The following is a 26,700-nucleotide window of genomic DNA, read 5'->3' as shown; positions in this document are numbered from 1 at the left end:
GAGAATGATGCACCATCATTTTCTCTCTGTATGTTTCCTAGAATTTCTGGAACTTTGATTTTTCTTTAATTATTTCCAGACCTAGATGCAATATTGATATTGTATATATTAGAGGAAATTTCATTTCATCCCTTATAATACACACAGCTTTCCCATATCTGCTGGCAGTTTATAATCAGAGCTGCAATTGTAAAAGGCAACATCTAAATGTGCTGGTCATTACCCTGAAGTAATAAAATGCAAACAACTCCAACCCTAATGCCAGGATATGAAGAACTTCCTTTCAGTGAGCATCACATCAACCCTTTTCCCATCCTTGTTTCTGCACTTACATGGGACAGATGGAAGAAGAAAGGTCAGAAAAGTATTTGACATGGAGAATCCCTCTCTTTAGCCTTCTGATCTGCTACTTTCTCAGATAAAGTGTGGTAGATTTTCTTTACATTACTGCAGTGCTCTATTCCATGTTCCCAGGAAGTTTAAGATTACGAAAGAAAGCTTGTTTCCTAGTTTCAGATTTATGCACAGGACTGCAGGGAGCAGAGACACCCTCCAGAAAATAAAGCAAAGTGGCTGTGTTATTGGAGGCAAAACCTACAGTGATCTTACCAAGCAGTTTTCTTCCTATTGCAAAGGTACATCATGAGGGCTGCAACAAAATATGACACTTCAAGTATTTTTAAAGACTTTTCTTAGTAATAACTGTTGGAAGCATCTGTTAGAGAAGTTTCTCTCTGGACTATGCTGCCTGTGGAAAGCCATGTATTTGCAAGTTTTCAGTACCGTATTTCAAGTTCTACTGAAGGTTACTTAAACAAGGAAGAAAATGGTATATAAATACAGTGGTCATTAAGATAAAAAAGCCCCCCTTCCCTCCACAAACACACACACACAAAATAATCAAAGAAACTTAAACACCTATCACTTTATTGCATCAGTTCAGAGTAATTTTGCTTAAACCCATTACTGAGATGTGCTGCAAAATTAGTTCACCGCTTTCTTCATTTGCTTCCCATTTTTGACTGTTTAACATTTTCAAGTCAAACCCTGGAGTTGTTGAGTAATTTGAGTTCACAGGGTGCTCAGTACAGCCCTGGGACTCCCACCTGACTGTGGGACATGGTATCCAGCCTGGAACAACTAGCTCTGGTCACAAACCCCACAGCAAAGGCCGTCAGAGCAACCGGGCAAGTGAGATTTTATTGGCCATTTAGAGCTGTAGGACTACAGAGCAAGTCAGTGAAAAATGTCAAAAGAGCTTATTGTGGATTTCTTCTTTCTAATTTTTCAATCATAATCAAATTCATGACACTTGCAAAATTTTGGTTTGTCTTACTGTTGGTCTGGAAAGGGATGAGAGCAAGAGGATGGGAGAGTTCACCAAAATTTTGAACATTTTTTCCCCTTATTGTTGATTTAGATGAGGAAAGGAAGAGGACAGGGTAAAGCAAATAAAAAGTCAATGTTTCAAAGATATTTTTTGAGCTCCCAAAATGTAAACTAGCTGTTCCAGTCAGTAGTCAGACTCCTTTTGTCCTTTTGAAGCATAGGGAGAAAAGATCTTGTTTCTTTTTTACATACGAGTTTCCTCACTCTCCTCCAAGGTTCTTGCACCAGGAAGAATGTCTTTTTTGTTGGCAGTATCTAGTTCTTTGCTGGTTGATCTCTCTGTATTTTTAATATCTGTCACCTCTTTGCCTTCTGGTTTGAAGCGTTTCATTATTAAAACAGAGAGCACTATGTACAAGACACAGCATCCTGCCCGTAGTCCTGCAATGAGGCCAAGATAGACATTTCTAGGGGGGAAAAAAGGGACAAAATATGTTTATATTAATAAAACTTGCCAATTCTGAGTGGAAGCAAGTAAGATATAAAGTGTGGTTTGACAAAACCATTTATTCTCAGCCAGGTATTGCTTCACATTTTAAAATAAGAAATTAACAGGCAGAACAAATGACCTCATAATATTAGCCCCAGGCAGGCCCTAATCAGGTTCTGCTTCTAGCAGAAATGTCTGGAGTGTACTCCCATTCAGCAGATTATATTTTAGGGCTGATACAAGAGGAGCTCCACCAGCTGGGGCTTTCTGTCTGTAGTCCCCCTCTTCCCCCAGCACCTCACTGGCACACTTAGTGCTCCTGGTCACAGTTCTCCGTGCACCATCAGTCATTTGGGTCCTCTCTCCAGGTGGATTTTGTGACATGTCTTATACAATATGAAGAAAATAAGTGAGGGATGTGGAAGAGCATTCTTCAGTGCTACACTTACTCCACAGTTTTTGAGGCTTCCAAAAAGCCAAAGTGTCACAAAGTTACTCAGTGCACTTATATTATTCAGCACAAGTTTCAGTAAAAGAACTAGTTCTAGCAACTTAAGGAAGTGTATTGCAATTTTATATTTTGAATCAAAATTATTTGGCTTACTTGATCTATTAAGCTCTAGTCAAATAAGGAGCTTTGATGCTGTTAGTATCCTAATCAGTCTGTAGACAGTAGACACAAGGAAATAATGCATTGGTCCTCAGTGCCCAAAGCTGCCTCAGAAACCAAATTCCCAACCCCTTAATAAAGATTCAACTTACCTGAATTCTTTCGTGTCATATACCCGGCAAGATCCAGATCCCCCACAACTTTTTGTCCCCCATTTCAAGCAGGTCTCATCTATCAAGGCACCAAAATAAATAGGGGCTGGGAGTCCTCCTGCAAGGAAGATATTTATTGTATGATCTCAGGTAAGAAGATGTCATCATGTGGAGTCATGTAAAGAAATGAGGAAATGAATCTCAGAGCTTCTGAATTATGGCTGCATAACATGGGACTAAACATCCAGCTCCAGCTTTGAGAAACCAAGATTTGTGAAAATATTTAAACGTCTACTTAGAGGGAGATGAAATGATGGAAGACTATCCCTTAACTATATTCAGCCAGGAAAATGTTAGCAATTCACTTTAATGGCATTTTTATTAGAAGTATAACTTCTGTTGTTTAAACAAATAATATAACCAACATCTCTTTTGCAGTACCCTGTGTGGATTTACGTGCCATGACATATTAATATTTGTGTATAACAATGCATCTATTCAGGTATCACACAACAATTTGCCATTAAAAATGCTCAGTGGAGTACAAAAGTCTGAAATTAGCCAGTAGACAGCAGGTGTATTACTTATGTAGTATTGAAAGAATTCCTTTTAGACAGTCATAATGCTTTAATATGATCAGGAAGCTCTTTGAGGGATAATGTGCAATTTTGTGAAGAAAACTACTTCATAAAAGCAGAAGATTGATTCTCTGCTGCATTCAGCTAAAATATGGACATTAGAAAAGAGATCCAAATGACTACTTGGGTGAGATTTCAAAAAGCAGCAAACAAGGGAAGATGAGAAAAGATTTGCTTGAGGCAGGGTAGACTACATATCTGAACACTTGAATGGTTATTTATTGCAGATAAACGAAATAAACAAAATATTTGTCAGAGTACACAGGAGCTTTAAGTGAATAATGGTCAGTAAAAGAGAGCATAGGTTGTTAAGGATATGCAGGCTGATCAAACTCAGGTAGGTATGTCCAAGAATCAAAAAACTCACTCCAAAAGTACAATGAAATTTCCTTCCTTTGCCTGATTACTTTGCTGTATAGAATAAAAATTCTAAAGAGATAATCATAATATGTAATTACATATCAGAAAACATTCAGCAAGCTTCTCCAAACACTTTGAAATGCAGTCTGCTTACAAGGAAAAATTCTGGAAAATTCGTTTTTCTCATCTGGAGAAAAGGCATTGCACTGCCTGACTTTGGTCTACCCCTTTGATTTCCCACTTGAATCCCACAAAGAAATGAAGTCTTACCTAGTACTCTACCACCCAAAGTTTCAATCCCAACAGCAAAGGATTTCAGGTCTGGTGAAACAGATCTGGAAAGGAAATCAAAATTGTTTTCAGGAACAACAGAGTAACATAGCTACAGTCATGCTGTGAACATCCGTACATGCCCCATGCAAGAGTGCTGTGGCTCACCTAACACAGCCCACTCAAACCCTAATAGAAAACATTCACCAAAGTTAATGTTCAGATGCAGGGTCTGCTTCCAAGGGTGAACTGTCATTGAAATAAATGGGACAATTTACAGAAATTGATCTTGAACCCAAGGAAAACAGGTTGCAAATGCTTTTGGGAGACGATGCACAGGAAAATTACAGTGAACCAACTAAAACCGGACAGTTCATGTAAATAAGTTAAGCTCCAAGAAGCTGTCTTGCTTTAGAAGGGGCTTTAGATATGCAGTGATGATCAGAGGGAACAAGGGTGTCAGTTCTGCATTCAGGTTGAGCACACCCCTGCCTCTAGCATTTTACACAGAGACAGCAAATGTGAGTTATCTGGCTACAAAAGCACCTCATTCCTACCAGTGGAAAGCAGTCTGTGTCCTTCAGGTGAACTGGAAGAATTGACAGGAGTGCTGAGCTGGCACAGGGGCAGGAGGGGGCCTTGCTGTGGCCAGCCTGCTCCCTGAGCTGGAGTTTATACATCAGTGTATGGTCCCTTCAGCATTAACATGAAAGGCTTCTCATCGTGCACATTAGTGTTCTGAAAACTGGCCAGTAAAGTGAGCCTTGTCCAGAACCCAGGCATGTGCTAACAATTACTTATACCCTTAGAAATACCACAGAGGAATCAGCAGCTTAGACAAGATATCTGGTCTCGTGCACTGATTGCAATTCACCCGTGAGCACGAGGGGAGAGAAACTTCCATGTGAAAGACACAGAACACCATCTTTTCTCCTGAGTGTAAAATAGCAGTGCTGCTTTCCAACTGAAGGAATCAAAATTTAAAAGATATTCCTGCAGACGTAGTTCTGTTTATACCAGCTTAAGGAAAAAAATGGGAGTATCAGACTTCTCACGACACAGAAGACATTGTGAGGCCACTGAGCTTAACAAAGGTGACTGTTTTTCTCCTGAGTAATATGAACAGCACGGTCACCTTGGACACGGCTTAGCACTGCATCTTATTTCAAGTTCAATGCACTGTTAAGAATATCTCTATTAGTAGAAATGAAAACTAACTTTCAGGATCAGCATAATGCCCACCCATTTCATCACCAGAGTATCTACTCAGCCTCAAACTGGAATTAAATTGTTGGATAGACATTTTGCTGTGCCTCTGAACAGAGGTGGATTTCAGAGTACAGGCAAATCCTCAGGAGCCTTATTTTGTCAGCCAGCCATATCTCAGAATAGGGATGAAATAGTAGATTCCATTTTCTGTTTCTCTTTCCCCAAGCTTGATGGTCAAGGTAAGTTAAAGTATTTTACCTAAACATAATCATGTATGTAGGAGTGCCTCCTAAGGCTAAAATAAATGCACATGCAGTCTGTAATGCTAAAAAATAGGGAAAGGCTTTGGTACAGCTTTCTCTTTGGCATTGTCCCAACACTGCAGAGGAATTGCCAAGCCCGTGCCCTTGTCCTTCCACACAGCTGCAATTGTGAAACACCTGAAAGGAGATGATGAGAAGAATAATTTATTTATTCAGAATTCAGTGGCAGAAAACAGTTTTAGTAGGTAGACTTTTCACTCCCCATAACAGCCAGGCTGTTGTTTATGCTGAAAGAACCCCCCTAATCATCTTTGCAGACTGATGGCCAGGTTCATTGGTATGCTCCAGCCACTCTGATCTGCTCCAGAGACACAAAGCAACTGTGACTCTAGTTTCAGCCATGTCATTGCTAGAACAGAAGGTCCTCTGTGTGTGCTTAAAATGGGCCAAAGTTAAAAAAAAAATCAGACATGAAACTATTATCCAGCCATTCTGCTCAGGTACCCTATGAAGCAGATGAGTAACAACAAAAAAATAAAGATGTGGACCAAATGATACAATCACACCTCTCTATAATTTTTTTATCTAAAACAGCATTTGGTGCTCAACTGAGAGTGAACTATGAAGTTCACAGGAGACATGGGTTTGGAAACCAATTTTTCTGAAGTAAAGCAAGAGAATATTGCTGGATATAAGCCTGAAAATGTTGCTCATCTTTTTCAATATTGTTACATGAAGACAATTTTGCTTCTGCCAGAAGACATGGCCATTTGCACACTCTTCTTCAAACCTACTGATTTTAATGGTCTTGTCCAGGTAGGATTGCTTTAAATCCTGGAAATGGCTTTGCTGCTGATACTTTGACCAAAATGTCCGGTTGCATATTTACAGGATCTCTTAGCTGTACAATTTGGTGTTATGACTTGCTTTTCTGAGCTATGGCAGCTCAGGAGAGCACACAGTTCCAGTATGATCTGTAACAGTTTGGGAAACCAGCACTCAGAAGTTTATACAGGTCTGCTGCGTGTCAGTTGACACCACAGGATTTTGCTACTATAACAACCAAACTCCTGTGGTTGTAAGACACACAGGAAAGCTGTGTTGTAGACACACATTAAAGAGATCTACTGAGAAACATAAAGCATAAAGTTTATGGTCATCCTTCAGAGAAGACAATAAATTTTAAAAAATCTGGATAAAAGGATTTAAGAAATATAAGTTTAGAGTCTGAAGTTTTCACGTCTTTTCTGAATAGCTCGCTTACCTCACCCCAAATATTTTAAAAACCCTCCCTGCAGTCTTGCACTCAGTTTCTGTAAAGTTAAACCATACAGAATGGACACTTGTGTCTACAAGATTTCTGAATCACAAAGCCAAAAAATTAATAGCTGGAGAAATCGGGCTATATCTATAATTATGGAATAATAGAATAGTTCGGGTTGGAAAGAACCTTTAGAGGCCATCTAGTCCAACCCACTGCAACAAGCAGGAACATCTTCATTTAAATTAGGTTGCTCAAAGGCCCATCCAACCTGAACTTGAATGTATCCAGGGATGGGGCATTCACCACCTCTCTGGGCAACCTGTGCCAGTGTTTCATCACCCTCAACATAAAAGATGCCTTCCCTATATCTAGTCTAAATCTACCCTCTTTTAATTTAAAACCATTACCCCCTGTCTAATTGCAACAGATCATGGTAAATAGGCCTGTAAAGGTATTTACCATATTCTTTCCTGTCCCAGTTGATGATTTACATCCTGCAAAGCAGGCTGTCATGTATGTGATCCCATCATCCCCACATACAGGGTCCCACTGATCCAGGTTGCAGCTGCAGTCAGCATTGCAACTGGCCATGTAGATGTTCTTCGTGGAGGAAAGATGCTCTATTCTGGAGGGCAACAGAAAGAAATAAGACAATTATTTAGTCAAATTATATAGTTTAAAAAATATCAGGGGATAGGCAGGAAAAACATGGAGAAAGTAAAGTAATGAACATGAACAACTATCTGCTACCATCCCGTGGACTGTGAAGTTGTCATATGGAGACTAAAGCAATTTCAGCTAAACCGAAGGTCTCTTGAGGTTTTTCATCAAGCATTAACATTTTTATGGATTTTATGGAAAAGGCATGGAACTGAAAAGGTATGGGCAGTCTTGCCTGGGAGGGAATATTTGGTATTATTTTTCCATTCAAAAGCTAACTCCAAGAAAAAGAAAATCATCCCTAGGATGCGACGTGGTCAAAGAAAAGGTCATGCTTTTCCTTAGCAGTAGGATATCACAGAATATCCGGGTGCTAGAAATGGTGATATAAAACTACATTAAACTGCAACAGCAAGATGTCCTTTACATTTTTTTTCACTGGATCAGCAAGTGGCAATAAAATCCGTGTGAGTCTGAGTGAAGAAGTGCCGCTTCTCTCTCAGCTCTGACTGTATCCAACAGCAGCAGCCCTGCACTGGGACTTGGGACAGGCTTGAGACCCATTTATTATCAGATCTCATTTCTTGTGTTCTATCATGGACTTTTATAGCTTTCACTTTTACCAAAATTCCTGTAAGAGAAATCAAAACCAGGCCCCAAAGGGTTAAACTAAGTAGGTGGCAACCAGCTTTGAGAAATTAAAAAGTGGGTAGTGACTCTGCAGGCGTGTTGACAGGGCTCAATTTTCAGAAGGTGTTAGGAGTCAACCATCTACAAATCGCCCCTGCTTCCAAGTCACTCACAATGTAAAGGAAAAAGTGTCCAAAATTTGCCTTTTCTTCCTCCTTACCCTGTACCCCTCAATCAAAACCACACATTAAGTAGGCTACATTTCTGCTAAGCCTTTTAGAAAGGAAAAATAACCGAGGGATTTATCCCTCATTAGGCAGTTGCTTGTCTTCAAAATACAAATTGTTAAACAGGTAAAACAGTAAATGAGTTGCTTAACCAGAACAATCCTAGCTAAACTCTGCAGTCTCAGTTCTCCTGGAGAAACTGTATTTGGTCTTTCAGTATATGTTGTCTGGTTGTTTCTGCTTATTTTTAGTTCACTCTACAGTATCAGATGTACTCAATCAGAGTTATCTCCACTGCACAAACTTCTGACACCTTTTATGTAACTAAGTTCAAAGCTGAACTGGATGTTAGGTTTGCTAAGAGAACTTAGGTTTTCCCCAAATATAGGCTTGGTTTCAAAAAAAACAAAGTTGAGTTTCTCTCTGAACTGAAAATGTAGCAAGCCCTGCTGGATTCAGTTTAATCCTTTAAAATCCCTTGAAATTTGGACCAGACTGAGCTAAATTTAAACAGTAGGTAATTGTGGCAGGATGCTAGAGTTGGGAAAATGTTCTCAAGAAAGCATGGCCATGGTCATGGCTTACACCTGTGTGCAGTACACAGTCCATGACCACTTTCTACCTCCCAGCTGAGAAAAGGGTCACAGGCAGGTCAACAGCTCCAGGTACCACAGGGGGCTGGCAACTCCCCATGCAGGCTGATAACTACTGATCAAGTGGATGGTCCCTTCTAGAGGCAGTGTGGACTATGGGGAAGCCACTTTCAACATTTTTCTTACATCTCACTCCCTACATGATAGGAGGAGACTGGCTTTAAATTAAAGCTTTGAAATAGAATATAAAAATTTATTTTTCCTCTGATAAATTTCACCCTGATTAGTAATTTGCCAGAATATAGAGGTATATCATCAATATCCTAGCAATATAGAATTTAGAAAAGTAGAAATGGATACTTCGGAAAAAGAAGAAATGTCTGGTTTGAAATTTGAAAAACAAAATCGGTATATTCTGCTCATCCCCCACGCTAGGTATCATTTCAGCCTGACAAGTCTGTGCAAACCTAGGATTTTCTTGTGTGCATAACTCTCAAAGAAGTGATAAAATGATATAATCACAGCAGCTCCACTCCAGATGAAATCCCACTGATTGATACTGGCAAATGGCCTAACACAGGCCAACTGCAACAAAAATCTGTTGTGTTTAAAGAGATACATATTTGAATGGATACAGCAATATGCTACAGTAAATCAACAGACAAGACACATCTCAGAAGTCATCCAAATCCAAATTTGAATGTTTTCTAGAGTGGAAGCTTTGTAGCTCAGAAGAGGTTACAAACCCAGTAGAGGCTGTGGGAGTAGAGAACCCAGGTCATGCATCATGTCCTGCACAGGGCACAAAGCAGCTGTGACAAATGACACAACCAGCACAAACCCAGGGGGATACAAACCCAGAGTAGGGGGTTGTCAAACCAGCCACCTGGAGCACCTCACAGCTGCACGTGAAGTACAGGAGGTTTAACAAATACGCCGCTACGAAGGTGATGCAAGCGAACTTCGCCATTTCTGTTATGTGAAGCTTGAATTTCTTGATCAGAAAGCCCCCTAGAAACATCCCCAGGATCGTGATGGGCAAAAGTATCACACCTGCAAATAGAAGACAATAAAAATGTTAACGGCTCTAGCTTGCATTGACTCTTTCAAGAAAAAATGTCTTGTTCTAGTATTTTCAAAATATCAGATACTCACCTGTTTTCCAGCTGATCCTTTGTGGTTGTGAGACTTTTTATTACCTTTTAGTAATTTTACTTACTTTGCCATTTTCTTTTTCGAGTCATATTATGACTTTAAAAGCTTAGTTCCTCAATATTCCCTACCTTTTTACTGTACTGGTTTTTGTATATATCCTGATATAATAAAACCTATACAGTTGCCCGTTAGAAACTGGAGTAAATGAGATAAATGTCTTAGCTCACAGGCACTCCTTCATCTAAAATAAAATGTTTAACTCTGTGAAAGTTGCAAAAAGGTCTCCAAAATGCAACATAAAAGGATGCTACATCAGGTTCTGGGCTAGATTCCATTTAGATCTGAGAGTGAATCACAAGAAGATTTGTATTTAGATTTAATCTGTTCAGTATTTCACAAGCACCAACCCTAACATTTATGTGCTGAACAGAGAGCTCTAACAGGGTTTTACTGGGAGGGGTTTGCTTTTCTCTGTGTGTTTTTTCAGTTGGTTGTGTTTTTTGGGCACTTTTTTTTGGTGAAACTTTCTCTACATCCAGAAAAAAAAGATAGGAAAAAGAATGTTCTTCCCACATTTGTACCTGACCAAAGCCCGGTGCCTTCAGGTCAAACTAATGCAATATCAGTTCTGCAATGACCTGGAATACCCTGGTTTTCCTACCAAATTATGAGACAATCACTGTAAGATTAATATAATTTCAGCATTTCTTTTTTTCTGAATATTACAAAGAACTTATTTTTTTTAGGGAACTGGTAAATAGAAAAAGGCTTTCAAATGAATGAAGTGACTCAAAATTTTACATTTTGATTTCTTGCTGGTTATGAAATTTGCATTTGTAATCAAAATGGAAGAACATTTATACCTAAGTGCTATTTTGAAAAGGAAAAAAAATCACACATTTCACTAGACTTTTAAAATTATTTTTTCTCTTTTAGTTGTTACTTTGTTGTAGCTTATGTGTCACAGAAGCAGATGCATAACCCAAACCTCACTATGAAAAAAGCTGTTCTAGTAATCTTCTAGCTCACTGAATTAGGAACACCAGGAAAATGAACACTAAAATTAACCTTCATTTTCAAAATATGGTAGGAAAATTAATAAACCACTAAATACTTTCTTTTTAACCAAAAAAGTTCACAGAAGCTCCTCCTAAAAATGAAGGCAAAGTAACAAAAGAAAAGCTTCCTTTTTGACACTGGAATTTGAAAGGACAACAGGTACCTACCAATTAGAAAGATGGCTCTTGCCACAGACACATTGAATTGTTGCTCCATAAACTTTGTCTCATAGGTTATAATCCCAACAAGAGCATTGTACTGCAGAATAGTAAGGAAGATGTACACCAGGAAAATTGAATTCCCAAACAGTTTCCTCAGAGCTGGCAAGAAATCTGCAATGGAGAGGTATATGCTGTACACCCTGCTAAACACAAAGAGTTGTTTTGACATCCTTTAGATAGTAAAATCAATTTTGATTTAATTACTGGTTGTATTGCAGGTTATAATTCTGTGCCTACCAAAACACATCCTTGCTCAAGTGAGAGTTTTCCTCACTGCCCACACATCCCTTACAGGAGCAGCAAGGCCAAATGGCACAGAGGATGCTGAGATGGGAATCAGAAATCCTACATTGTCTTGTGTGTGACACAGAACTCTTCATTACAGGCACCAGCATGGCTTCTCGATGCCTGTACAGAGCATTAAGACCCTCTGTAATGTAAAATTTGGTGCCTGAAGCAGGAGCCTTCACAAACCACACAAGAGCCCCACATGAGTGTGACATTCAGAGAAAGAGAGCACCTGACCCAGAAAAAGGCTGGAATCATTCCTGAGACACTTGATGAGAATACCTGAAGTCCATTAAATTAAAGTGAACGCAAAAACCTGCATTTGGACTGTAGCCTGGCTCTTGGCACACTTGCCTAAAAGATGACAGTTTGAAACACATCTGCTGTAGGGTTGCACATACACACATACATACATGCAAATAAGATCTTAGGTCTTACAATAAAAATATAAAAAGAAAAGCAAGGGGTCATTGGGTCTGACATTGCCTATACAAGGTTAACTCAGCATCCCTGAGCTCGTACACAGGAGCTACGAATCCAGAGAAATCCCTCCAAGAGCCAACGCAGTACTTAGCCCCATGTTCCCTTACCATTTGTAGGCCACAGGGAAACAGTGGCCTGCCAGCTATGGATCAACTATGAACTGAGGATCTCTGATGCTCAGAGCAACAGCACAAGCCTTTTCCAGCTGTCTGACATAAGGAGAGGACTGAAACCTGCCCTTAGCATGTAATTGTAATAGTGCAAATCAAAGACAACATTTTTGTTGTCTTTGACATCATCATTTGCAGAAACACGTATTTTGCTGAAGGTTGTGCAAGTCCCTGCTCAGCTCAGAATGAACTTATGAACTAGAATTTGCATGCAAACATTTGGGTGATAATCTTTCACCTTTTACTGCCTCTGAGAACTTTAACTGTGGCTGAGCTGGGGAGTCTATTTTACAGTGATCTCCTTGGACAGATAAATTACTAATCTTCTGGGTTTGATTCTCTCCTTCTTTTGGTACAGAGTAAGGCAAAAACCAGAAAGGCAGTGAAGCAATGAAGTTGACTGATCCACAGATAAGCAATCCAAGCCACCAGGCACCAACCCAACGGGTATCCTTAGGATTTATGCTGATGGCATCTGTAAAATACAGAAAGCCAGGAAAAGATATTAAATATCATGCAGAGCAATTACTATAGATATCCTTATATATATATATGATTTAAAGACCAGAACAGAGGTGATTTATGTTCCATACAAAGAATTGAAATTGCGGTTTGTTTCAAATCATAGAATCACAGAATCATTTGGGTTGGAAGGGGCCTTTAAAGATCATTTAGTTCCAACTCCACTGCCATAGGCAGAGACACCTTCCACCAGACCAGGTTACTCAGAGATCCATCCAATATGGCCTTGAGACTTCCAGGGATGGGGCATCCTCAGCTTCTCTTGGCAACTTGTGAATAACCCGTCCCTGGAAGTGAATCAGTCCTATGCAACTGCAAATAGATATCTCTATTTAAGCCTGTGGTGGCATTTTATTGCCCTAATCTTCCAATACTTTCAGTGGGAATGAGTGATGGCAATAAGGCCATTCACCACCCAAAAAGAACTTCCCTTTCTCAATTTCCCACTGTCAAGCCCTTCTTTCATCCCCACACATTTTTTTCCCAAATTTCCTTAAATGTTCCCTGGGATTAGAAACTTGTGATTTGAACAACTAAATAAATTTTTATATGAATCTTTGGTGCATCCTTCTTAAGAGAACCTAATTTTTGCCAAGTGTTTAAAGGCTTCCATGAGCCTTTCACTGTTCCCTCAACATGAGGATGGTCTTTCATTCACTAATTTTTTTCTCTGCTGCACAGCAAGGGTGCAACAACTAATTGTGTGTGCAAGCATAAAAAGAGGTGCAGTGGAGGTAGGAGTCTTCCATCTAGGGCTATTCCAGCCACACTTCAACATGGCAGATATTAAAATGTAAACAACATCACCTTTTGAGTAGGAAAAACTCTCTGAGAGCCTCTCTTTTTGAAGCAGTAAACTGGGAAGGTACTTCTTGGCATTCAGGTTCCTACATCCAGCCACCTTCTTGATTAACACACCACCCCACGGCCTCTTACCAGTATCCACAACGCCAATGTCAACCCAGAGGCTGGCACAGAAAGAGCCAAGCAGGAAGCCCAGGGTCGGCCCAAACATGCCTGAGGATCTCACCAGGCCTGTGAGAGAAGAGAGTCAGCACATGAGTGAGCAAAACACTGGGAGGACAAGGCAAGCCACCTTCTCTGAGGGCAAGAAAAGGAGAGAGGAAGGAGGAGACAGAAGAGGGGCACTGACCATTAGGGAATGTCTAATGGGAAGCTCCTGAGCAGCAGGAATATAAGTCATAAGCTGCCATAAGCTGTGATGTAGAAGGTCTCACGTGGACCCTTGCGTGCAATTCACTGGCAAGATTCTTGTCTTGGAAGGAATAGGAAGAAAGAGAATAGCATTGCAATGGCTTTTATCTCTGGCCCTCCCTACTTTTCAGTTTTTGTAGTTGCATTGTTCAGCTTGTGCCAGTTAATTAATGACCATCCAACTCTAGGCCTGCTGGAGGTGCCACAAGTCCAACAGGGACTCTATTTCCAGCTTGCAGGATGTTCTGTGATTGTACAAGCCAGGGTTTTTCCCTGTTTAGGTCCCTTAATTCTAAGAGCAGTAGTTCATCTGATGATGTACTTGTAAGAAGGCACATCTTTGCAGTTTGGGGTGGCAGGGACAATAAAAGTGTGTGGACATGGAATTAGGTACAGGACCCTGAGAATATTTTCAGTGGGCAATAAGGAGATATAAGCATCCCTGTGTGTGATCAAAGTTCATTAGACAGAATCTTTGTTGATTCATTCACCACCAGAACAAGCAAATCTGTGAACTGTTGTGTCAATACGCATTGATGTGGCTGTAAAAACCAAATCAAGAAATTTAGTGATTAAATAGTGCCATCTTTAAAATCAGGTTTCAGTTTTGCTACTGCCCTCTCTGGGCCTCCCATTTTCTGCCCTGTCTCTGCTTAGAAAGGACATAACATGGGATCAGAAGAAGGTGGGATGCCTCTAGAAGCAAATGAGTAAGCTAGGAAGACTAGCAGAAACCAGGCTGCATTCTGCTGGCTGGCTATGTAAATAACAGCACAGTATGATTTTGGTTACCACTGCTGGCAAACACAAAATTAAAATATCCTCAAAATAACTGAAGTGTAGGTCCTCACATTCCCTTGCCACCTGTTTTGATCAATTGAAGTTTAGTTGTGAGGAGGTAACAGGTTCAAAAAAAAAGTTCAGTGATTTGGATTTCTGAATTCTAGCGTGGAACTGCCACCTGGGAGCTGTTTAAAGTTAGAGAAGGTTTAATTCTATTAGAAAAGAAGGAATTATTGACCAAATGCCTGTCACTTCTCGCCCATATTCAGTACTGTGCTCTGTAAATCCTGCTGCGTTGTTCTACTGAAGAGCTTTTCCTCCTGAGAGAGAGAATTGGTTTTGCAAACTCTCTTCTGAATCTGGTGATTACTCAGCTTATCATCAAGAACTTCTGCAGTAAATTCTTACAGCTTAACAACTGTGTTAATTTTTTCTTTTCTGTTCCTTCCCGTGGCAACTCTGGTACTATTATGACACAACAACTCTATCAAAAAGGTTCTAATGCATTTCATTAAGAAAATGCTGTCTCTGCCTCAGAGTAGCTTATGCTTTTACTCAATATCCAAGGGCAAAAGAAAAAGGAGAGACAGGAAAGAAACTTCTTGTTTAGGGTCAAATAATGAGACCAATGGTAAAAATTCATCAACAAGTCTTGACTGACTTTTTTACTATAGGACAGTTTTATTTTTTTGTGTTTTACAAAAACATTGATCCTAAACTGATTCATGCATCTGGTAAAAAATAAGACATAGAAAAAAATTAAAATTAGTTAAGAAAAGAAATTCCAGCTCTATGACAAAGATTATTTCAACATTCATGTTTTTGCAAATAGGTTCATCCACAAAAATGGAATAAGAGACCGAAAATTGTTATTCTGAATGTAAAAATGAAATATTTTAATACTGTGTAAATTAAATACTTTATTACACTTGCATAATCCAAACAAATTTTCATTTTGGCTGAAGCCATGCTATTCTCTGTCTAGTTCATATTTTTAATCTCCCTTTCTCAGCAGTCCTCAACCTGTGTCAATCTCTCCCAGATCAGACTCTGACATGAAAAACATTCAGCTGAACTTTTAAAAATACCTCTAATCAGAAGCTCAGAGGCGATTATAAATATTTTGGATAACTTCTGAGTCGAACACTTGCTTTTGACAGCTAGCCCCCTAATTTCTTCAACATGCAGATTTCCTTATCCCCAGATGAAGACGTTTACCATGGCCTTACCATGCAGCATTACATACTGAGCTCCTCCTGAAACTGTGTCTTACTCTCTTTATGACCAGCTCAATTTCACCAAGTTTACTTCAGGCCACAGTTTTGACCTCCCTCAGTCACACAAACACCCCATGCTTTCAAAGCAGTTTGCCAACAAATTAATCAGCGTGGGTGTAAGTCTTTCTGTCTTGGGCAACAGGTTATCTGCCATAAAAAACGAGAACAACAAAATCCCAATTAGAAGGGATTTGTTACAACACCCTGGCAAGGTGGTGTTTTCCCTTTGGTAACTAGTGACTTTAAAAAGCTTTCAAAAAGAATTGTGCTGCCTTGCAAAACTCAAAAAGTCAGGTAAGAGCTTCTGAAACACGTTTACATTACTGTGCTCACATTACAGATCCTAACATTAAGGATCATTTCCTTATCTGTGAAACAGTGATTAGGCAGAATTTTATCCTTTCAAGCTGTGGTGCTGAGGATGATATGCCAGATAAGGCAGATATGACTTTGCACTTTGGAGAAATAAGTATTTGGTTACGCTTCTCTTCATCACAGAGAAAACAAGCACACATGCAACAGAAGCCACTTGGGGAAAGCAAAAAGGACCATCTGGAAAATACCCTTAGAAAATAAACATGAGATCTCTTTTGCATTGTTTTTTGTCTTTGTACAATACAAAATAATCCAAATAGAGCAGATAGATTTTTTTTTTAATTTGCTTGGCTATAGAAATGTTAAAGCAAAGAATGTTTAGCATCAAAATCACTGATTTGTATATTACCTATGTAAAACGCTGAGTTTTCTTCCTTAGAAAAATCATCAAGATATGAAACTCCCAATGGCATAATTGGTGCTTCCCCAATTCCACGTAAAAGGTTCCCCATCAACACAAAGAGCCATAGATAGGAATTTGTTGTTTTCTCACATTCTGCGGGCCATAAACATTGACATTTCTGTGAGCATAGTTCTGGCAACACTTTATTGCAACAGTAAAGTTACATAAAATATGGGGTTTAACAGTCATTATTGGGTGGGTTTGTGGTTTCTGCAGGGGTTTTACTGCTTTCCAGTAAAAGAGGCTGTACAAAATGGGGACAAGCAGAAGAAGGGAATCCAGCATCAGAGCATTTGCTTACCAACATTTTCCATTGTGCTGGGTGTTTCCATAGCATCTGTGACTGGGTGGCCCTCAGAGGATGCTGAGGAACAAGCTGATACACTCGTGGTGGAGTTGTCCACACTAACAGTTATCCTCTCATAATTGTAACTGGAAAACAACTGTGTAAAACACAACTGAAACGTGAAAGACACTGCTCTGCAGGAAGTGTGTATGAGCCTTGTGTTCATACGTGCTTGTTCCTGTTATTGGTAGGAAAAACAAAGGGGCAGCCCATTTCCAGCGCTTTGCTTAAAGAAAGATAGGTATCTTAATGCCTTTTTCAAATGATCTGATGATTCCAACACCAATATTTTGTTGGGCTAAAGAGCAAAAAAGCTGCTTCCAGGGATTAAGAGATGATTCCTTAGACTGCAGGACAGAGGCAGAGTCCCTCCTCATCTGCCTGAATACAACAGTGTTGATGTTTTTCCATGCTGGCACCTCTTTCTCCCTTATGTGGCAGAGGTGTAACATGGAGATTTCTCTGCTAGTGTAAAATTAGATAGCTAAGGATCTAGTAGTGATCTTCTTGTGTCTATAGAGATTAACACAGGCTGCAAGATACACATGCCAGTTTGTCTGCATTAAGCCAGCTACAACAACAATTCTGCCAAGTAAATTGAAGCCAGCTGGAGTACATTTATGCTGTATTGTGATAAATGGAGAGCAGATATTCCCTCTGACTGTGTCATCAACCTCAATATTGTGACAGATGACAGTGAGGTCCCCGTGGCCCCTGGGTTTTGCTCAGTGTTTGGCAAATGGGTGATGTTCTAAACCTGGCTCTGAGTTTGGGTTAAGTCAGATATTTCCATAGCTCTGCTTCTGGCCTTTCCTGTCCCCTGCACTACAGGTTCCCCCACAGTGACTGTGGCCACTTTCCATATCGTGATCCTGAGATATGATTCTCTCCATGCCCTCCTTATCAGAGGTATTGGTCATGAAGCTAAAGAAGATGCTCAAATCAATTTTAATTTTTGAGAGAAAGAGGAGTTTTATTTTCAGCTACTACTCAGTAAGAATGCCAAATGACTGGAAAAGTATGACCTGCTTCTGACAACTGTGTAAGCACTAAAGCTGAGATGTGAAGGGGTATTTAGATGATTAATTTTCCCTCAGTTCAGTAGAGATAGACACAAATCTTCATAGTTTTGAAGAGCTTATAGAGAAAGTCATCATGGAGAAAGAAACCTTTTCCATCGAGGTCTCACTACAGTTCATTTAAGAAGGAAAAAAAGGAAAACATCTAAAAAAATATGTGTGTATATATATATATACATATATATCCATTCCTGATGAAAAATTCCACCCACTTTCTGCCTAATTATGTATAAGTTCTAATAAGCCTGGGGCTTCTCTCTTTCTTACCTGTAGAAAGAGGTAAGCTTTCAGAGAGGAAATCAAAAAGTCAACACTAAAAATTTCGCCCATTAAAACCTTCCTGCTACCTGGAAGAAACTACCATTGTCAAGCTTTTAACCCAGGTTTATGATTAGAAAACGCTTCATATGATCAAGTTTAATTAGTGCACAATGTGAAAACACTTCCATATTTACCGTCCCATTAGGAACTGAGGCATCACTGACAAAAATGCTCCTAAGGACATGACGAGACACCCAACAGCAATTATTTTTGGTCGATGAACTCTTGGTCCAAGATAGCTCACCAACACCATCACCATTAAGTTACCTGCGTCAACAGGAGAGAGAACCAGCACAAAAAGTGATTTATTTTTGAGGTGAAAGTGTGCTAAGAAGCAGTACTTATCCACTTTCAAAGGAAGTACTCGTACCTATCTCAAAGCTGCCATCGATAATTCCAACAATTGAAGATGAGATTTCAAATCTCCTTTCAATTTGACTGGACATGCTCTTCATGTAGCTTCCAGAAAATCCTTTGGCAAAAAAGGAAAAAGCTAGAGCTCCAAGAAATATCTGAAGAGAGAAAATAATTGAGTTTGCAAAGAAATAATTTTTGCTTCATGGCTGGATGCCTGAGCAACCCACTCAAGAAATATAGAAATCATGTGCTTTGCTTTCTGATTCTCTGTGAAGAGAATCTTCTTATTGTTTTCATTAAAACAGAAGATTTTACTTTCTTTTTCAGGGTGGCCTCCAAAGACTCTTCTACTGCAAAGAAAAGGAAAATTGACACTGATTGCATGCACCTTCTAACTTTCTAACACATACTGTTTTAGCTGTTTCCTTCCTTTGGGGAAATCTGTAGCAAAATATCATTCATTAATGGTGGTTATTATCATGGTATGTCTCCTGTTCTAAAAGACATGAATTGAAAGATATAACTGCAGCTACCACTGTGACTGTAACACACCTCTAAATGATTTGTTAGTAAAATATGGTCTCACATTTTAACTTCTGAGAACATGTATTGACTTTTGTGTGCTTGGATTCACAACTATGGAATCAGAATGGTTTTGGTTGGAAGGGACCTTAAAGATCATCTAGTTCAAATCCCCATGCCGTGAGCAGGGACACCTTTCACTAGACCAGGTTGCTCAGAGTCCCATCCAACCCAGACTTAAATACTTCCAGGGATGGGGCAGCCACAGCTTCTCTGGGTAACCTGTTCCAATGCCTCAGCACCCTCACAGTAAAGCATTTCTTCCTAATATCTAGTCTAAACCTACTCTCTGTCAGTTTGAAGACATTCTCCCTTGTCCTGTCCCTCCAGGCTCTTGTAAATTGTCTCTCTCCATCTTCCTTGTAGGCTCCCTTCAGGTACTGGAAAGCCACAGTTAGGTGTTCCCAAAGCCTTCTCTTTTCCAGGCTGAACAATCCCAACTTTCTCAGCCTTTCCTCACAGCTGAGGTGCTCCATCCCTCTAACCAACTTGGTGGCCTCCTCTGGACTCGCTCCAACAGGTCCATGTCCTTCCTGTGCTGAGGACCCCAGAGCTGGATGCAGCACTGCAGGTGGGGTCTCACAGGAGCAGGGTAGAGTGTGCTGCCCACACTGCTTTGGATGCAGCCCAGGGCATTGTTTCCAACACATACAGTGTCAAACAGTGTCACACAGAACCAAATGAATTTTAGTAGAACTTCACAGTTTGGTATTCCAGAGAAAATACGTGGTGAGGGCTCCTCTCCATACCTTTAGCTTTGAACAATTATGGCACGGGGTTTTGACAGGGACCACGCTGCCATCATTGTCCTGGAAGTGTGACTTTTCTTTAAGTTGGCCAGCAGAGATTGGCCTGTCCATGGTTTTCCTCCTCCAGGTCTGATATGTAGGTCTTCCTGTTTGAAAAATATCACTGTGTTTACCTATTATTTGCATAAGAACACAGGTTCCAATGTTTTTCAGACCTACCCAATGACAAGACACTACTTGAGATGTCCACACATTGACACCTCTTCTCAGGAGGACATTAAAGAGTATTCAAAGTGTTATTGTACCAAATTAAGGACTGGTGCACCTGATCTGTAAAATCTGCTTTTTAAAGGACTTCAGGACCTTCTTGGATAGACAGAAAATTTAGAGGAAACTTGCTGACAGTTTTTAGACATGTTTGTGGAGAAGTAAAGTCCCTGTGTAGCTGGAGGCTTAGGAGGATTTGTCAGAGAAACATCTTTAGCACGTTTGAACCAATTCTTACGTTCTCTTTGAGAATTTTAATCACTGTCCCAGACTAAATGGACCTTTGGTGTGATCCAGTAGGATTCTGATATTTTATTTAAGAGGATTTTCTTAGTGAACACTACCATTTTGTCAACCATTCCAATGAGTAACATTATTTACCAAATACATGTAGAATCAGACCACAAATAAGGACAGAGAAGAAAACAGGGTAAGCAATATGGTAGGTAAAAATGTATTAAGGAAAAACAAAGCAGTGATCAAAGGAAACAAATAATGATTGTCTATAAGTCCACAAGCCTTCACAAATTTCTGCAGGAGAGATGATAAATGTAGTTATTTTAATTAGACTTCTAAAATTTTCTGATGTAAGGAGTCATCTTAGCTATGTTGGCTGATGTAGAGAAAACTGATCAGGGGAAAACAGCTAATACAGAGAGATCTGGAATGATAACAAGTCAAAAAGAGCTATTGCCAAGTTCTTCTCTTGGAAAACTGCTGCAATAGTACCAAAATCAATTAGTTAGCTCTAATCTATGTTGACACATATATTAGAGGAGCATAGAAGAACATTTGTCAAGAAATTGTTTTCCCCACAAGACACCGGAATCTTAGATATGCCATTCTATTTAATTCCCCTGGGAACTTCTCAAAGTTTTCCTCCTGCAGGCCCCAGAGACCAACTGACCCATGAGTGGAGCCCATTCAAGTGCCATGAGGGATTTTTGACACTGGGGTGGTAGGGATGTGACAGGGTCTCAGGCTAACCTGCAAATGTCCCTCAGTTCCTCTGGAGAGTTCAGTTCTCCAAAGCAAGATGCCCTGGAACAACCTGGATTCCCTGAGAAATGTCCACCCATGCCCAGAAAGGACAACACTCTCTTAGCAACCCAACAGCCCCCTAGAAGTTACCCCTAATGACTGAAAATAACACTAATGTCTAATAAAGAGATCTAAAGCCTCATAAGATGTCTAACTTAAATTTTGTAGATTTTAGTTCCAAATTCTACTCCATCAGGATCCACCAAAAGGGACTATGAAAAGCAAACAAATATATATTTCAGACTAACCCACATATGAAATTTCTAAAGAGATCTAACCTTCCTTAGATCATCTTCAGCAGCTCACAAGTCAAAAAGTATTGAAAAAATATGCTATAGGTAATTAAAGTATGGTGAATTCAGACTTACCCCAGTCTTTATAGGATAGGAGTTGAAAGACAGAGTTTTCTAAAGCAAATACATCCTTTATTGATTTGTATGTTGCTGATGATTAACTTTGTGAAACATCTGACTCTGTCAAATAAACAGTATCTAAATCAGTGACACAGTTTCTTTTCACAATATTTAATTTTAAATATAAAATTTCATTTACGGTGCCAGATGAAACATCTACATTAAACTTATAGAAAACATTAAACTGTAGAAACACTTCTTTTACATCTAATCAAGCAATAACATTTGACATAGTCACTCTATGAAAATCTGAACTTTGACAAACCAGTGAATCATTGACACCAGTGGTATTCAAAATTAAATGAAGCAAGAAAAATAATAAAAGATTCAAGTTGTGAATTAATGGTAATGAATAGTTTTTGTATGGAGAGATAAAACATCCCACTTTCCACAGTGCTTATCCTTTAAAATAATATATTGAATTTGCCAAATTGTACCTTTGCACTTCTCATAATCTGCTTCAAGTTTAGTGACGATGAGACAGGCAAAAAGCCTGCACTAGCACATAAAAACTAAACAAACAAACTTAACTAAAGGAAAGCAGCAGGAAGGGAGGGTGTGGAGAGACAGCGAGAGGCAGAGAGAGAACTTACTTTTTGTCAGTGCAATGTCAGGCTGTTTCTTTCCCGTGCCCGAGGGCTTCCAGGCTTGGAGCCAGCACAACGTCACGGCAAAAGCTCTGCCTACTCCGAGAAGTGGAGCACTTCAACACACGGGGTTTTTTAAACCTTGGATTTCCTTCTTATGGCGATTGCAAAACTTTCCCACAGCCACCGATACAAAAGCTCTGCAAAATAAGGTAGGTTTCTCGCGCTGTCACTACTTTGGCAGCCTACCTGCCAGCGTGTCCGTGGTGCCAGCCTCTCCCAGGCGGAACAACTTGTATTCTTCACTCCTTTTTTTTTTTTTTCCCCCCTAAACTCTAAACATTAAAGCTGCATGAAGCACCTCTCCAAAGGGAAGTCCCTGCCATCCACCCAACAACCGTGGAGTGGCTCAGCAGAAGAGCCTTGAGAGTGCAGGCTCGGTTTTTCCAAGCGTCTTAGCTACGGCCTCAGTAACTTTCACTCCTTGGTGCCTTTGATGAGAGTCAGCAGAGATACTGAAAGATGACTTAGCTCCTGAAAGGGCATGAATTGCTTATTGACATGTGCCACTTTTTGGTATGGGTCCCAACCCCAAGGAAAAGGTGCAAAAGTGCTCCTCGTGGAAACCTACAGAGAAGCAGATGCCCTCGGGAAATCACAGCCTCATGTCAGGCTGTTATAAATCAGGATTATTGAACACAATCACCAGCAGTTCCTGCAGGTGCCAACAGGAGATGTGGGATGGCTCAGCTATGCCTCCAAGCTGACTGCAGGCTGGCCACTCAAAAAGAGTGAGTGTAATACCAACAGCCAGCCTGCCTCTCACTTCCTAACCAACCACAAATAGAAAATCAGATCTTATGTCTAACACGCCACAGAAAGTGCAAACCCACCTAACCTGTGTCTTCTCTAGAGCAGAACTCTCCAGAGCTGGAAAGATTCTGACCCAGATGTCATCCCAGGCATTATCAAGCCTCAAGAAAGAGTTTTTGATCATCTGGTTGCATGTAACAGAACAGCATTCAGAAACTTGAATTACAAAATCAGATTCACATATAATTGAAGGACCTTTCTAGTGTTTTCTAAATATAGAAAATAAAGTTTTATTACTCCAATATCTTCAGGAACACTGGAATGAAAAAATCTTGTCCCACCATCCCCTTTCTTTCCAGCAAAAGGTAAACTACTAAAATATAACTCTTAACAAAGTTTGTATGAAAAGCTTTGATTAGCTTCTTCTGTATAAAAATTACATTAAGAGATTTGCTAAAGACCAAAGTACCTCAATGAAATATATGGAAATATAATATTTAGTCATGAAAGCTAAAAGAAATAATGAACTTGCTAAGTCTGTAAATATACAAGCTGTTGCTGCCCCTGAAGCCTGGAGGTTTACTGCAGACAATCATTTTATCCATCATATTCACGCTTGTTTTCGATTTTGCTTGATGGAATTTTACAAATTTCACTGTGATCATTATAAATTTATTGATTTATTATGGGTCTTAATTTAAAATTTCAATTTTTCTGTATGGCTAGCAGGACTCTACGTTGTCAGCAAATACTCCGTGAGCAAATCAGAACACAGCTTATTTCTACCATTTAGTAAGAATATTTGCAACACAGAAAAATGTTGTTTTGTATAATGGATTTATTGCAATATTCCTGGATTAGTCTTTAAATGCTAACTTCTTGTTTAATTAATTTAGTTTTAACACATGGGAGTAACATATATAATGAAACTCACTTTCTCTTTAAAAAGTTGAGAATATAGGAAATCCATCAAAACTACTTTTCACTAAACTGATTCTCACTTGCATGTTTTTCCTTAAGTAAAGAAGAGTTATCTTTGCCTGGTTCTTAATGCCTTAATTAATCTTTAAAAATCTTCAAAATACTTAGATTCATTCACCAGAATATCACAAGAACAAAGCAGATTTCGCTTCATTTAACAATTTCAATTTACATATATTACAACCTGCATTTGGACAACTTTTAACTGTTATGATATTGAAAAGTTTGAAGGGAAAAAAAATATGAATATTAGCAATGAGTTCCCTACTTATTCTTGCTGTCAGTCTGCAGCTAGGTAGTAGAAGCCTGTTGTAGAAGTTTCAAACACAGTTCTCAAAACCAGATACCCACAAGAATCCCATCAGCACTTCAGTAAATGTATTTTAAGTTTGAATACAAAGAAGTTTATCTAGAGAGGACATGACCCTTCTTGTGATCATCTCACACACAGATGGTAGGATCCACTTACAAAGCAGCACTGCATGGATTCAGTGCAGACAATTCCAGATAAGCCACTAAATCAGTGGCTCATGATATAGTCAGAGGAGAGAAAAGAAGCATTCCCAAAGGCATAGGTTGTTTGGTCTCTAAAGATACTTACTATAGGAATGTGATGAAATGAACTCCAGATTGTGAGAGTAGGCTTGACTGCAAGATCAGCTTTTGACAACAGAAAGTCAGGAGAGATGAATCCCACTATAAAAGACTTCAGTGCTCCCATAAAAATAGTCTGCTGCAGCTTTTGCAAACTGAGCTCCAGTGTCTGTGACAGTGTTTGCCATCATGTCATGTCCACGCAAGTCAGTTGTGATGTGGCAGCTGCCAGCAGATGAAAAGGCCCCCTTTGGATTTTGGCCCCCCTTGCAGAGGCCCAGGAAGGGCAGTCCTGGAGAGACAAGTCACAGCTTCCAGATCCCATCCAGCCCACTGGCACGTGCTGGCAGAGCACAGCATCAGCAGCACCCGTCAGTGCCTCTCCACAAGCCACGGTGTGGGCTGTGGTGTCACCAACAGTCTGACAAGGGGCTGTACTGGGAACCTGTTCTGCAAGGCCTGTGGTAGCGTGGAAACTCAAAAACAGGAGAGCAGGTTACCAACAAGGAAGTGTTTGTTGTTGCTGCTGAAGTGTTGCTGCTCCCAGTGTGACCCAAGGCTCGCTGCCTGTGGCGGGCTGGCAGCGGTGGGCACTCAGAGGTGGGTGCAAGACCCCCTTGCAAACAGCCTCAGGAGCAACTCCAGTGGGGAGAGCTGCCTCCCAGCCTGGCCAGGAGCTGCACTGTGTAGCACCACCATCCATATTCCCAGAGCAGGATGTGGTGTCCCTGATGTGACGTGCCTGGGTGGCTGCTCATCAGCTCCTGTGTGTGATGCACCACATCGAACGTGAGCGAGAGACTCTGCGGCTGAGGACAAGTAAGGACAGCGAGAGGGTGTACGCTCCCATCTCAGCCATCTCTCTCCTCCAGGAGGTTATTTTTGTGTGGCAGTCACTTAAGAAACTGCAGAAGTTTTAGTGCTGGCCACCTGCCAGGCAGAGGTGAGGCCAATGGCAGCTCCCATTCAGCAGTTCATCGGTGGAGGAAGTTCTGTGCGAGGGGAACCCGCCTGTCATCGCTTTAGCTGCGCTCGGTTGCACTGATTGAGCTTTGCTGCCAAACAGAGCCCCAGACCAAAGCAGCTCAATCCCAAGTGCCAAGAGATCACGTGGCGATGCCGTGCCAGGGCTGATGTGGCAGCAAGTTCAAGGCTCAGGGAGCTCAGTCTGCGAGTCACATTATGAGTTCCCTCAGGAGTCACAGAGGGAGGACAAAATTCTGATAGACAATTCCCTTCTACTGCTGAAACGTGGAAGGACGAGATGTGAAAAAAAAAATAGGGGAGAAAAACAGTTAATCTTCTGCTTCAATAAGAAAAAAGCTCTTAAGAGGTATGATTTGTACATAAGGTGTTCAGTCTTGTTCTTGGCACCAATTTTTCACCTCTGGAAAGGTGCACAGAGGATTTGGGGTTGCTACGCTAAGCTATCATTTGATCTTATTTTAGTAATTCCAGCTTCTTCAGGTGCCAAAGAAAAAATCATAAAAGACAAAGATACAAGTGGAAAAATGATTTCAGAGTGCTTCTATGAGCATCTTCTCCTGTAAAACCTTATTTGGGAACTGTTTGCAGGCCTCATGCAAAATTGATATCATCTAACTCTGCAGTAAAGAAATTTTCTCCCCAAGGATGGGACTCTACTGAGGACTCGTGTAAAAACCTCAAACAATAATAATAGTAGATAAGGAGTGTTACTGATCTGTTCAAACTCTAAGACAGATGTTATGTGTGTGCTTACATGGGATAAAATACTATTAACCTTGGAGGAATAGACATAAAAATTATTTCAGCTCATATCACTTCCCAGTAAAACAGGCTGCACGTGCCTTTGAACTTAGATATAATTAAATTAATTAGTCTTCTGAAAAAGAAAAAAGTATTTGAAAAAAAAAATTAAGTTTTTGTCAGCATTAATGCTTGA

General features: G+C 40.1%; 1 protein-coding gene across 4 annotated transcripts; it reads right to left on the bottom strand.

Annotated features, from left to right (window-relative positions):
• Positions 1–900: 900 nt before the first annotated feature.
• LOC108501751 (solute carrier organic anion transporter family member 1C1-like) lies at positions 901–25,377 on the bottom strand. 4 transcript variants are annotated; one of them, XM_017823959.1, is made up of 17 exons: positions 24,784–25,352; positions 22,395–22,588; positions 21,757–21,861; positions 20,081–20,226; positions 18,763–18,904; positions 18,527–18,659; positions 16,948–17,078; positions 16,593–16,739; positions 13,530–13,628; positions 12,310–12,546; positions 11,077–11,241; positions 9,553–9,748; positions 7,045–7,210; positions 5,317–5,498; positions 3,850–3,914; positions 2,582–2,699; positions 901–1,796 (listed from the first exon to the last, which is right to left on the bottom strand). In XM_017823959.1, exons 4-17 carry the CDS (start codon positions 20,189–20,191, stop codon positions 1,574–1,576), a joined length of 2,115 nt encoding a protein of 704 aa, XP_017679448.1. In that variant the 5' UTR covers positions 20,192–20,226; positions 21,757–21,861; positions 22,395–22,588; positions 24,784–25,352; the 3' UTR covers positions 901–1,573. The 4 variants fall into 4 exon arrangements, with proteins under 4 accessions (XP_017679448.1, XP_017679450.1, XP_017679449.1 ...); XM_017823961.1 differs by lacking the exon at positions 16,593–16,739 and having other exon boundaries at positions 24,784–25,377; XM_017823960.1 differs by lacking the exon at positions 21,757–21,861 and having other exon boundaries at positions 24,784–25,371.
• Positions 25,378–26,700: the final 1,323 nt, after the last annotated feature.

The sequence above is a fragment of the Lepidothrix coronata genome, unplaced genomic scaffold (genome assembly GCF_001604755.1).
Source record: "Lepidothrix coronata isolate B3197 unplaced genomic scaffold, Lepidothrix_coronata-1.0 Scaffold107, whole genome shotgun sequence".
NCBI classification, from domain to species: domain Eukaryota; kingdom Metazoa; phylum Chordata; class Aves; order Passeriformes; family Pipridae; genus Lepidothrix; species Lepidothrix coronata.
This window is presented reverse-complemented; position numbering and strand designations above follow the sequence as displayed.